Source organism: Dermochelys coriacea, chromosome 5 (assembly GCF_009764565.3).
Source record: "Dermochelys coriacea isolate rDerCor1 chromosome 5, rDerCor1.pri.v4, whole genome shotgun sequence".
NCBI classification, from domain to species: Eukaryota; Metazoa; Chordata; order Testudines; family Dermochelyidae; genus Dermochelys; species Dermochelys coriacea.
The window spans coordinates 121,559,133-121,573,132 of NC_050072.1; the positions used below are offsets into that span (position 1 = coordinate 121,559,133).

Genomic DNA, 14,000 nt, shown 5'->3' on the forward strand with positions numbered 1-14,000 from the left:
CCAAGCAGCAGCACCAGCAGGAAAATGACATGATTTTCCATAATTTCTCTGCTGCCCACTGCTGACTAGAAGCAGTGAAAATGACCAGTCTTGTTAATTTAATTCCCCTTCCGTATGATCAATCTCTGCCTGTCTGCAGACTGAGGAAGAGAACACTATATCGATTCACGTTCGGAAGGTTATCTTTACAATGTGATGATATGATGGTGATGGCGTAACTTAAAAAAATAAATAAAACTTTGTTCCATAGACTTCCGTACCTTAGGCAATGCTGAGCACTGTAGAAAATCCCGCCCTAAATGTCTGCTCATCCACATGAGCACTGCTGAGCCAGGTATTCAGCACATGAACCTCAGGGGATTCTTTGTTGAGTCACATGACTCCATATCTTTGCCAGATCCCAGCCTGCTTGTACTTTTATAAAGCTCAGTTCACAGAAATGTATTAATTATTCTAGATTGACACACTGCGCTATGAGTAAAAAGACAAAATATAGTCCTAACAACATCTACATGAAGGCCCATTCTCCTTACCTCCATCCTTTAGCTTTGGAAGCTCTACCTCTTTCAGCTCAAAGTCGCTTGTTTTGGGGAAGCCCTCAAAATGCTTTCTCAGCGTCCAAGACTTGGCTCTCACCATCCTGTACCACCTGTATGAGAAGACAGCACAATCAAAATCAATAACTGGAATACAAATGGCTGCATGGCCATTCTGACCCCGCCCCCTGCTGCAAGATTAGTTATTGTCAGGCACCCATGCCTGAGCATCTCCATCTCTGTGTTTAACAATTTCAGGCTAAGCACTGGCCCCCAAAACATGATAAGAGTTTGTCAAGTCTTTTATACTTGCACTTACCAAGGCTGTTTTCTTTTGGTGGGGGGGGGGTTATGTGTGTGTGTGTGTGGTTTTGGGTTTTTTTTAGTACCTTTCCCTGCCTCAGTGAAGGATACCCAAGAGCTGTCTTAGTTACTCCAGGGACCTTTCTAGGCCTAGAGCAGCCCAGGAACGGGAGGGCATAAAGGCAGCTTAAAGTCATCTCAGCCTCCACTCCACTGGGCTGTGAATTCTGTGCCACCGTTCTTAAAGATACAGCACAAAATCTCATCCATATAGTCTAAAAGAAATCTAAAAAGGTGGCTGCCTGATTGGTTCTAATTCCTCAAAGGATTTTTCCTTACACCAGTTAAAACTACAAATTCAGCCTGGTTAAATGGACAGAGCTGAAAACCAATTGTTACCAGTTTTAGCCAAAGTTCAAATCATAGCTGCAAAGGAAGTAAAGCCTCTGTACATTTTAACACAGATACCGTGGCTAACCCTTCCCCACACTTCTGCCAATAGGTGGTACAAAACGGATTGATACACTTGATAAACACAGATTTTAATAACCAAATGTTTCAGACAATGACATTAGAGTTTCTCAAGTTTTAGAAGTACAGCACATTAAACTGAGAACAGCCTTTAAGTGGTGTTTTCCATAAGACAATCCTAGGGAACTTTTCCAGGTGAATCTTACAGGTGTTTATACACACATGCATAGCCTCTTTTATACCCTTAAAAAATTGGATGTATCCTCCCCTCAACAAAAGAAAAGGAGAAAAGTAGATACTTTGAACTCTCTTCAGCTCCTGCTGGTAAGGAACCAGGTGATAGTCTGCTGGCTGCTTTTTGTCAACAGGCTCAGCAGATCAGAGCAAAAGCCCAGTCAGAGACTGGAATAGCCAACCTTGGGATATGAAGGTTTCTTCTCTGCAAGGTGATCGGTGTCACGGATTCTGGAACCTCAGCCTTTCCTCGGGTGGGAAGCCAACAGCAAAGATCTCTGCTTTTATCCACAATGGATATGAATTTTCCTTGCTCCGCCCCTACAGTGCCTGTCTTCAAACCATTAGCAAATCAGGTTCACAAGTGATTTGACTTAGTCCAATCAAGTGTCATTTGTAGAAAACCCCAATTCAGCACACATTAACTCTTAAAAGGGTCCCCCGTGACTAAGCAACTCTAAATACATGAAACATTCACAGGTCACCCTGACTGCTGATCCAGGAGTCCTCCAAAAATATATATTGCCTTTCAGACAAGAGATTGTTTTGGGGGCAGCTGGCAAGAGTGTCTGCTGGTCACAAGTCCAAAGGAGATATCATCTCACTAGCTTTAATGGAAAGTCCAATACAAAAATCCAAAAATTAAAAAAAAACTAAAACTGGTCACTCAATGCATCCAACCATTAGCAAAACAAAAATGGGTACAAACATATGACACACCACTATTACCACTTTATCGTTTTTATTCTCAAAGCAGGCCTATGTTTTAATTTTTTTTTTTCAGACGAAGCAATTTCAGCAACTTTTCTATTTTAGAACTCGGTTCTGTTTTCACAAATTTTATTTTTGACCTATATCTTTTGGTCAAAATTTACTTTAAAGACCATCATAAAAAGAAAAAAAAACCCACCAACCCTATTTATCTTTAAACACATTTTTGTTTCCTGGGGCCCATGGGTAAAGTTTTCAAAAGCTCCAAAATGATTTAGGAGCCAAAGTAAATTTCAGTGAGTCTTAGGTTCTTAAGGCTTGGATCCTCAAAGATATTTAGGTGCCTAACTCCCATTGATTTCATGGAAGTTTAGGTGCCTAAATAACTGAGGATTTGGGTGTTTATTCCTTTTGAAAATAGGGCTTAAGCTTATAAACGTCATTTAGGCTCTCTGGAAATTTTGACCATATATACCTATATAGACTTGTTAGTTCTAACAATAGTCTTTGATTATCCACCTAGTACTGCCACTCTCCTTTAGCATTCAACAAGTTGTTAAATATTAATAAGCTTTGGCACTTCACCGCATTGTAGTGAATTGCATGGTGTGAGAGGGACTCTGAATAGACTTCACTATCTTGGGCTTTACGGAGGGGCCAATCGCTCTTTCCTATCACAATAACCACACCCACCAAATTCAAAGTCTATGCAGGATTCAACAAGGTGAGCGAATCAGCACAAAGCACCAGGCCTAACTACAAACAAGCCAAGACAGCAGTATTAGGAGTGGTGACTTTGCAGTTAAACACTTTGCACTGATTTCAGATACTAAGACACATGTGTGGGGTTTGTGGTAGGCCAATGGAGAATATACAAAAGGTGTACATTACTTTGGCCCACCTTTTAAAAAAAAAAAAAAAAAAAAAAAAAAAAACAACCCTGCCACAATCCCAGACATTCATTTGCATTCAGCAATGGTACATGTTGCACAAGTGCATTAACTGATTTCACAAATAACCAGCAATATTCATCTACCCACTGTGTCAAAGGTTAGAAGCAAGCTCCTTACATGCAATAAAGAGGATAAACCTATATGATACCATGAATTCCCATTCACTGTTTGTCTGCACCTGCTTTAGACACCCTAAATCCCAGCAAGAACATTACACCTTTTGCTTCAGGTTGTCTTTCCCACATAGCCCCTACGCATCTAAGGTTAATTAACAGAGCCACCTTAAAAACAGCTCCCCATAATCAATTATTGCATGATAAGGATTAGAGGAAAAGCCAGATGGTATTGTTATCTGTGGCAACGGGCATTCTGAATGCAAATAAAAGAGCAGGAACTGATTCGCCACTCTGGTATACACGTGATCTGTAAATACAAAATGACAGCCCTCACAGCTACACCAAAATGTCTTATAGAGTTATTGTACAAGTAGAACCTAAGGAAACGAGAGTCATTTCACCTGGTGATTTTTAAAAATCCAGTCAGCATGAAAACATCATTGGCCAAACTATGTCCTGACTTACCCCCCTGCATTTCACACAAGTCATATGTTTCATATAGCTCACAATCCTAGAGATCATTTGCAGTGTCAATTTCTTTTAAAAACACTTCAGCTCATCTATGAGCTGATTCATTAAGAGTGTCTATAACTGTGTTCAGATTATTATGTCCACTTTAGACTGGGAATGAAGCCCTTCAATCACAGATGCATTTGAAGCCCTTGGTTTTGCCTGAGGTTCACAGAATACTGAATATGACATGCTGCCTTATACTGGTTTATTGTTAAACTAAAGGAGTTCTCTTTAAACGTATAGAATAATTAGAATTCTCTACTGAATAGGTCTATAGATATTTCTGTAAGACTGCACAACAGAGATACGATTAGCAAAAGTACATTTAATGGCTATTAAGGCTGGACATACCCCATCCACCAAAAATCTTATAAGAACGGAAAAGACTTGTACAGTCCTTTCCACATACATATTGCCTGCAATGCTGTTGATAACATATTCCAACACTCCATAAGGTTTTTGCTTCCATATCCAATAGATACCCAAAAGCAATGTGTATCCTGATTTCATCTAAATCACACTGTGTAAAGCAAAGTTTTAAATGATCAAGTCTGCTTTTATGTCAATTGTATCAACAGATCAGCACATATGACTGTCCCACATTCAGGCATTTGGGAAGCTTTTCTGCCTTAACGTAGCTGAGATGATTTAAGGTTTCGTGTCAGAGTGCAAGCTTGTTTCATTCCTTTGTGAGTTAATACTGTTTCTCCCTGGATTCTTTATTTATTGTAAATTTTGAGTCAGACTCTGGTTTGGTTTTGCTGCCAATCTCAGTTCATTTGGCCGTACTGCTGCGTGTGATAGACCAAGGTCTGTTTTCTTCATATTCTCTCTGAAAAGACTTAGAGGCTTTCAGACATGCATGACTGAAATGAAAATGTTTATTCCTGAGCACAACATATCCACTGTGCAATAGTTCAGTGGAGGTTTTGTGTTGTGGGCAGACGCCCAGATTTAAAAAAAACTAGAGAAATTATTCAGGGAAACAATATCTTACCCTGTTACCTCTCTTCCTTACCTGGTCTACGCAGTTGTTTGACACTAACAATAACAACAACAGTACTTAACATTTTTGAAGCACCCGTCAATTAAACAACCTGAAGGACTTTATAAATACTAGGCTGTACAGGTTATAGTCTGGAGGTGACATCAGGGGACTGGACAGTATCAGACATTATGGGATCTACTCCTGGCTCCGTCAATGATTGGATAAGTGATCTTGGTTATGTCACTTAAGGATTGATATTTTTGAGCAACTGCAGGTCCCATTGAAGCCTATCTGCACTTCATATTCCTCATTGGCAATATGGGGATAATAATGCTTTCCTACCTTCATAAAGCACTTTCAGGTCCATGTGGGGAAATGTGCGCTATAAGTGCCAAGTCTGAATAATGAAATTATTTGCAGGACAAATTCCTGACCCTGCATTATGAAATCGGAATTGCTAAACTGTCATGACAATAACACTGCATTCTCAGTTCCTTCAGCACTGTTATCACAAACTGACAGGATATCACAGTGCAGAAATGCAAAGTCATTATGTGTCAGTGCTGCACTACAACCGAACATCAGGATGTTGCAAGGTCAAAATTCAATACTCTCCCTGCCTTACAGGGTAAACTCACAGGATGGAGGACAAGGCCAGTGTGAACCTGAGAAAACTGAGAACCTCCCGTGAATTGGAAAGGTGGAGTAACTCTACAGTACTAAAAAAAACATTAAAATCTATAATGTCTGGATGTATACAAAACTAAATTGTAAGACCGTGGGTAGCTTACAGCTCAGAATATTTCAGGATATTGGTGATTGACAGGCTAGACCAATAGTTTTCAATCTGAGGGTCAAGACCTCCAGGGGTCACCAATAGGTTTCAGAGGGCTTTACTAGATCTCTTTAAATTACGTTTCTAGCCCTTTTGGTCATGGAGAAAACTGCAAAACCATAAGCCAAGAGTCAACTACTTTAGAATGGGAATAATGCCCTGGCTAAAATCCACAGCCAACCAGAAACAATAGCTCTAAGAGGTATGAGCTGCTCTATAAGTCAGTTAAGGCCCGGTGGACTCTAGTTCTGCGGCATGGAATGTGGCATTTTTCCAACAAGCCACAGAATTCTCCATTTTGCTGCACCCAAGAGCCTGACATTTTGCTGCTTCTCCCTGTCCTAATGGGACCTGTATGCAGATGCCTCTTACTCTACAGCTTTCCCCTCAAAGGGAAAGGAATTGGATTACAGTTTACATGCCCCTGCTCTGTTCCAGGCAGCAGGGAAGTTGTGACCAGATGAAGGTATAAGATAATTAAACTACAGCTTAGGGCAGTGTACTTCACTATTTTTGAAGTGGGGGCCACTTTGGCAAAAAACCTTCAATGTGAGAGCCACATCAATCCAACACAGATGGTTGAACGAGTTCTTTGTTGATTGATATGGTAATATTGGTAATATTACCATAATTGGTAATATTACTTGGGATGCAGGAGAGGGTATGGGAGGCTGGCTCTGGGATGGGACTAGAGGCTAGAGCAGGGGCTTGGGGTTCAGGAGGGGGTGAGGGTGCAAGCTCTGGGAGGGAGTTTGGGTGCAGGAGGAGACTCCAGGCTGGGGCAGAGTGTTCGGATGCAGGAGGGGGAACGGGGTGCAGGAAGGGGTATTGGGGACTGGCTCTGGGAGGAGACCTGGGACAGGGGCTTGGGGTGCAGGAGGAGGTATTGGGGGCTGGCTCTGGGAAGAGGCTCAGGGCTGGGGCAGGGGTTTGGAGTACAGGAGGGGTTATGGGGGACTGACCCGGGAGGCTGCAGGTTGGTGGTGGAAGAGCTATTCAGAACCTGCCCATTGAAGGGGTGGCACTTACTTTGGGTGGCTCTGGCCTCACGCCACTACTGGAAGGGACCAACGCACCCCTGTACCTCTGTAGGGGCACATGGCTCTGCACGCTGCCCTCTCTGCAGGCATTGCCACCACAACTCCCATTGGCCACAGTTCCCTGTTTCCAGTCAGTGGGAGCTGTGGGGGTGGTGCTTGCAGGCAGGAGCAGTGGACAGAGACCTCTGCTCCCCCGCTTACCCCCCAAGGCCACGGGGGCGAGCTGGCTGCTTCAGGGAGCAGCGTAGGGCAAGGGCAGGCAGGGAGCCTGCCTTAGCTGTAGCCCCACTGCCGCTGGAGAGCGCGATCGACAGGGAGCTGCCTTAGAGTCCATGGGAGCCGCAACTGGCTCACAGGTCTTGCAGTGAAGAACACTGGCCTCGCAATATGAGGGGCCTCTAAAAAAAAAAAAAAAAAGAAAAAAACTGACAATTTTATCAAAATCTGTAGGTAAATAAAGGAGATCTGGGAAAAAAGATTTTTTACTTTACTTACATACGCAATTAGTTCAAAGAATTTGTCTAAAATTTATTTGTCATGAAGTCATCATTACAGAGAAGAGTGCTGAAAATGAGGATTATTTTTCTATTTTTAAAACATTGCCATTCTACATATGCAAATATAAAGCTTTCGTGTTTATATATTCAATGTCCTTTCTGTGAAAATACTAAATTGATTTTTTTTTTTAAATGGTACAGGGCCTCTTACGCTTGACATAGTTTAGGGCCTCAGAATATCATCATCCAGCCCTGCCTCCCTTTCTTACCCTTTTCCCCTTCTTTTATGGATCTGCCACTTGCAGACTGACTTTCCTCTCTTGGGGACCCAGGCCCAAGCATGCTTTGCTTCTCAGCTACTGTGATATTTCAAAGGCGTTTTCACGGCAGCCAGCAAAGGATTGAGGTTTCCTTATGACTATGGCTACGTTTTAGTCACGTGTATTTTCAGTAAAAGTCATGGGCAGTAAACAAAAATTGACGGCCCGTGACCCATCCATGACTTTTACTATACACCCCTGACTAAAACTTGGGGGGGGGGCTCAGCAGATGGCCCAGGGGTGCTGCGGGTGCTCGTGGGGGGGAGGGGAGGTGCAGGCCAGGGAGGTGCCCAAGGGGCAGGTGGGGGGCACCACGGGTGGAGGGTCGGCGGGGCTGGGGCAGGCTCCCTACACAGCTCCTCCTGAGCTCCCCGTGCTGCCTCCACTCCGCCCCAAGCCCCAGTTCTGCAGTTCATTGCCTGGGAACCATGGCCAATGGGAGCTGCGGGGACAGTGCCTGTCGGGCCGGCAGAGGCAGTACGTGAAGCTAGGAGCTGAGGGAGAGGAGCCCCCCAGGTAAGCACCAACCTGCACCCCAATCCCCAGCCTTGAGCCCCAACTCCCAAACTCCTGCTGCTGGGAGGCAGCGGCCCGAGGATGCCCCAGCCACAGCCGGTGCACCTGGCCTGGGGGCTGCCCAAGCTGTTCAGGCGGCCCCAGGGCCAGGCACACCAGCCGCTGCAGAAGTCACGGAGGTCCCGGAATCCATGACAAACATGGAGCCTTACTTATGACCATCAAAAGGAGGGAACACTGAGGCATATGGAGAGGAAGCAATCAGCTTCATGTAAGCAGGGGAATAGGCCTGCTATTGTGGGGAACTTTCCTGGCTTATACGCTACCCCGGTGAAATGGGCTAGCGAACGGATCTGAATCCTCACTCTCCCTTCCTTTACCCAGAGGCCTGTCTGACCTCGAGGGCTCCCCTTCCACTCTCCTGTGTGGCAGAGTCCCAGCAAGACTGGGCCCAGGATTCCTGGGGGGCTCGACCCCCAACCTTGTTGTGGTTACCTGGGGGGGGGGGGTGCTCCAGGATGCTCTCTCTGCACTGGATGCTTCCCTGACCCACTGATCATTACATACAGTTCAAGGCAAATACAATTTATTAAACAGGAATCGAAAAACAGGAAAGGTTAAAGGAAAACACACAACCCCAACCAGCATCTCTGTAAGAGCAGTTCACAGTCTGTTCCTCACAAGTCTCAGGCCCTGGCTGTGCCACAGGGATGCTGCGGGTTGGACACTTGCTCTGGCGGTGGCCACACGCCCTCACCTCTAGGTGGCAGGACCCTTCTTCCCACCACCGCCCCCACCCTGTCGGGATTACGATCCCTGTCCAAGTCTGGCCTGCAAGGCCTCTCAGCTGGGGGTGTCTCCCTGCACTGGGCCCACTGCTCAGGGTCCCCCTCGCTCTCCTTGGCCGTTCACCACACCCACCTCCGGACAGCTCCAGCTCCACTCTGTCTCAGCACTGCTGCTGCTCTGCCTCCAGCCTCCTAGGCTGCTTCCCTGGCCCCGCTGGCTCTGGTTGCTGCAGTTCTCCTCCCAGCACAGGTCTGCTCTCTGGGCTGCTTCTGTGGCTCTGCTCCCAGCCCTGGGCTGCTTCTCTGGCTTTTGTTGCTACAGCTCTGCTCCCAGCACGGATCTGCTCCTTGGGCTGCTTCTCTGGTTGGCACGGCTCTGCTCCCCAGCTCAGCTTGGGCCCCGGCTCTTTCCTTAGCTGGGCCCCACTCTGTCTGACCCAGGCAATTCCAGCTCACAGGGAGGACGGGACCTCCCTGGCCTCTTGACTCTGTCATAAGTCTGCCTCCCCTGTCAATCAGGCTGACCTGGAGCACTGGCCTCTTCCCCATTCCCCCTAGGTACTGTCAGTCTCTGGGTCCTGATTTCCCATGGACCCTTCCCCTTTCTTTTGTTACTGGGAGTTAGCCAACCAAAACACCTCCCCAATGAGTTTTAGTAAGGGGCCAACAGACCCCTTACATTCACTAAAGAAACCCATTAAATTCCTTGAGCAACAATGCATGGGTTGACAAAATTAGAAGCCTGATTTATTAAATGGCAATGCTGTAATCATGAAAACCCTGCATGCATCAGACTTGGGTTTGCAGTGAATACTAAAAGCTTCCAAGTCTCATATAATTGTGGAAACAATAATTACATTGTTAATGTTATGTTGGGATCTGCCAGTCAAGGCAAAGCAGTTCCCCTCTCCCATGACATAGTCAACTGATGAATTCACAATATGGCTTCCAGGGGTCAGTAGCACCTGTTCAGGAGAGCGACAGTTTCTCAACACAAGTGGGTGAAACTAGAGATGTCTTCTGCCCAACACGTAACATGAGTTCAATATAGGTAGGAAGGTTGCATACATGAGGACTCCCTGTATTGCTGTCCACTCAGGGCACGCTACAGGGTGGAGGTGGGAAAGCTTTGAAACTTTCCACCAATCAATTCTTGCAGCCAGGTTGGATTGGCATTGCTGTGTTGCTATTTGCACTGATTGTGCCCAAGCAACCACAGAAAAGACAGTGAACAGAATCCAGTCTATTGCACCCCAACCCATTTGGGCACATTGTTCAATTCCCTGGGAAGATTCAGCAGCTCACAGGATTCCAGTGGAGCTGAAAAGGGGACTTGATGAGGCTGTAAAAGTTCTGGGGTTATTTAATGCATGCCTCTTGGCTATTTTTTTGTGAGGAAATGAGCACTCAATACTAGCAGCTCTGAGGGTGATTGCCTTTCAAATAACAAAGATCTGAACTGCGTGTCTGAGCACAGAGAACGCATAAGGATTTTCCTGGCTGAATGCAGCTCTGCCATTGCTAAATAGGTCACGGACCAGTGCTGGCTTGCTCAGAGTACTTCTCTCCAGGGACTGGATAGAAGATGGGTTCTCCACCTCAGGGTTGCAACTACCCTACCCATATTATTAAGGGGGGGGGGGGATCCCAGCTACACAGACAAAGGCCCCATATCTATCCTGGTGTGAAAAATTAGGTGCCCACCGTGGAAAAGGTTGAGAACAGTGAGACAGACTATCATGCATTCCTAGTGTTGCTACACAGTATATAAAAATTTCAGGACAAAGGTTCAGCATATATAAAATTATGAAGAAAGAATACAACATATTTCAGAACATTAACTATGATCCCAATAACTGTGTCAGATTTTGCTTCCACTAAGGTCATTAGCAAAACTCCCACTGATTGACTCAGAGCAGAATCTGACTTTTACATTGTTAACACAGATTATTACTGTGGTTCTATCTTGCCTACCATCTCTGAAGTAGTTTTATACAAATACAGATTCTTAAGAGGCTGATAGCAAAGCATTTTTCAAAATTTTAAAATAAATTTTACTTGCTTGTTATCCCAGTCTGTAGGAAGCTTGAAAAACTTTCCACCAGGTTTAATTACTGGCATTTCCCACTTCCAATCCACTTAATTTAAGGCCAGGTTTTCAAGAGTCCAACTCCCATTCAAGCATCAAAATAAAAGGCCACAATGTGCTGAGTGCTTGTGGAAAAATCTTACCTTAGGGTACACTGAATCCCCCTTGCTCCATGGCAGCGAATCTCAGAGCCCAGGTCAACTGATTTGGGCTCGTAGGACTTGCACTATAGAAGCTGAAAATAGCAGTGTAGACATTCCTGCTCTAGCTGGAGCCCAGGCCCAGAGACCCACGCTCCTCACCAGGTCTCAGAACGTGGGTGGGAATATCTACACTGCTTGTTACTACAGGTCTCACTCAGGAGTTCTGGGCTGGGGTAACATGATTGGTTTTGTTTTTTGTTTTTTTCCCCCAAAAAATTTACCTGCCAGATTCAAGAAACATTCTCAAGTTAAAGCCTAATTTAAAACAAACAAACCACAACTTTCATAATCAGTTTGAGACTAATAAACTCTTACATTCATAAAACATTTTTTTTAAACTTTGAGGCCATCTACTGCTTTCTTTACACCAGTATAAACCCAGAGTAATTCCATAAACTTTAATATAGTGACATTAGTGAAATTAAGGTCAGAATTTGGCTTTTACAGCATTTCTCACCACTCATGTTTCTTTCCCGCTCTAAGCTCAATCTAGACAACGAAAATATACTTAGCTTCCCTTTTTTATAGTCAGTTTCACTCTCTGGTTCCCCTGCACTAGTCTGGTGTTTGGCTTACAAACACTGCCAGGGACTATCTAACTTAAGTTTTCACTGCAATTTATAATTTAAGGAAACATTTCTATTACTCTTAGATTTCTGGAAAATGCTGTTTATTACAAAAACCTAAATTTTGACCTATTCTGAGCAGCCATTTCTCTATCAGAATTGGTTTGAGATAAGACACAGAATTGGATCGACTTTGCAAATGTGTAAAAGCCTAGATAATGATGCCTTTTAATTATCATCAACTCAGTCCCAGTTACTACTGTTCATTCCTATCACCCATTACTAACCTGTGCAACAGTTAATGGATGCAGCTTTTTTGGACACTGAAGTTAGACTGCTCTGGTCTGCTTTCCCGCTCTTCTCGCTCCAGAAAGTAGGATTCACGCCACTATAATTATCTGTACTTCCTCTGATGCCACCTGCTGTGTCTTTGTATCACTACAACTAATAGCTCTCTAACAGCGCTGCAGAAAGGCTGAGTTCCTAGACTGAATGCTTTCTTAAAGGACTTTTATATTCTCCTGACTTCTGTCTCCCTTTTAAAATGGAAAATTATTCCTGCACCTAGAACACATCTGAGATGCTATCCACTTGCTTGTACTACAGAGGAAAAACCTGTTAACAACAGCACTGCTGGGTTTCGGTGTTGGAGAAACTGAATGAGAGGGCAATATGGGGATGGGGAAGACAGCTAAGGAGGTGGTAAACAAGAAAATGAGGAGGGAATGAAAGAAGGGAACAGTGATTTGCACCTGGCACTCTTTGGCTCACGCATATAACTTCAGGTCGCAGAAGGCAAGTAATAACAAAAAACAGAGGTTTGTCCTCTCCTGTTATAGAAAGTTATTAAACTAGTTCACTGTATTTCCTCCTACACAGAGTTTTAATTGCTGCAGTGTTCTGGATGGATCATCACTGCAGAAAATTGTACTGTGACTCTCAGTGCAGTCACCCCCAGAAACAAAACAAAACATGGACATTTCTAATCTGGGAAAGACCCTGGGTCAAATTCATCTTTAGTCTAACTCCAACTAAGTCAATGGAGTTACAGTAGGGATCAGCCACCTAGATATAATAGTCTGAAAATTAGAAGTTTTGAAAGAGGCGACTTGAACAAAACCCACGTTGGAATCTGACAGTTTCTGGTGCTTGTAGTACTTCCTTAGCAGTTAATACTACAGTATGTAGATTAACTTTATGACAAGGGACAAATGTGGTTTTGAGACCCTCTCCTTGTAAGGCTGAGGAAAAATTTGATCAGTTGGAATAGTGGCTGAATACCTCAATTTTTGGGTGCCCAAACTGAGACAGCTTAAGTGGACCCCTGATTTTTAGAATGGATGAACACTCATCCTCTAAAATTCAAGCCCCTTTATTATATGTCATGGTGGGCACCCAAAATTTGAGGCACTCAGAATCACTGCCCGTTTTTAAAAAATCTCGGTCCATACATTTTTAATTCTAAGCATCCACTTAGCTTTCTTACAATAAGGCTGCTCCAACTTTGCAATATTGAGACCTGCAGAGGCAGTTTGTCCGGTGCCCGTGGTCTGCATTTCATTATCTATACAGGTTTCAGAGTAGCAGCCGTGTTAGTCTGTATTCGCAAAAAGAAAATGAGTACTTGTGGCACCTTAGAGACTAACAAATTTATTTGAGCATATCCGATGAAGTGAGCTGTAGCTCACGAAAGCTTATGCTCAAATAAATTTGTTAGTCTCTAAGGTGCCACAAGTACTCCTTTTCTTTTTACTATCTATACATGTTGTGATTCATAGTAAACACACACAACCTAGATATTTCTTTGACCTTGCAGTTTCTCTGATAGAAGAAAAGAAGCTGCCAGTTGGCTGAATTTTCCAACAATAAAATGAAACATTTCACAAATGTTGGCCAACCAGGTGGCTTGGGATCATCTAGTGGGTAAGAATAAAAGGGGTGAGGAGCGGGGGAAGCACTCAAATCCTGTTTCTCAGATATTTATGCAATTCTCTCATCATCACTCAGTCTCCAGCAGAATCCTCCAGGAGCAAGTCAGGTACTGAGTTCAGAGAACCAGCTAGGTGCTCCCGGTAACGCATATTTCCTTGACAGAGCTGGCGCTAGGCATAAACAGACTAAGCAATTGCTTAGGGCCCTGAGAAGCTCAAGGGAGCACCACCATTCGTTTTTTATTATGTGTTGTGAAGGGGAGGGCAAAAATATTTTTGCTTAAGGCCCCCAGAGGGCTAGCACCACCTCTGTTCCAGAGCCACACGTGCAGTCACTGACTCTGGCACCGACTTTCGTACTATTGAGGCTGACTCCATTGCCAGGCCATC

The 14,000-nt window shown here is 44.4% G+C and overlaps 1 protein-coding gene across 7 annotated transcripts in view; it reads right to left on the reverse strand.

Moving 5' to 3' along the window:
• The window catches only part of PTGR1 (prostaglandin reductase 1), a 68,323-nt gene that overhangs the window by 40,358 nt on the left and 13,965 nt on the right, over nt 1-14,000 (reverse strand). For 4 of the 7 annotated variants that reach the window (XM_043514153.1, XM_043514152.1, XM_043514151.1 and 1 more), the window contains one exon: nt 534-649. In XM_043514153.1, coding sequence (XP_043370088.1) covers nt 534-649 — 116 coding nt within the window. Of the gene's footprint in view, nt 1-533; nt 650-925; nt 1,054-1,726; nt 1,876-11,966; nt 12,521-14,000 lie in introns of those variants that run through there. The other 3 variants (XM_038401576.2, XM_038401572.2, XM_043514154.1) reach the window with 3 other exon arrangements.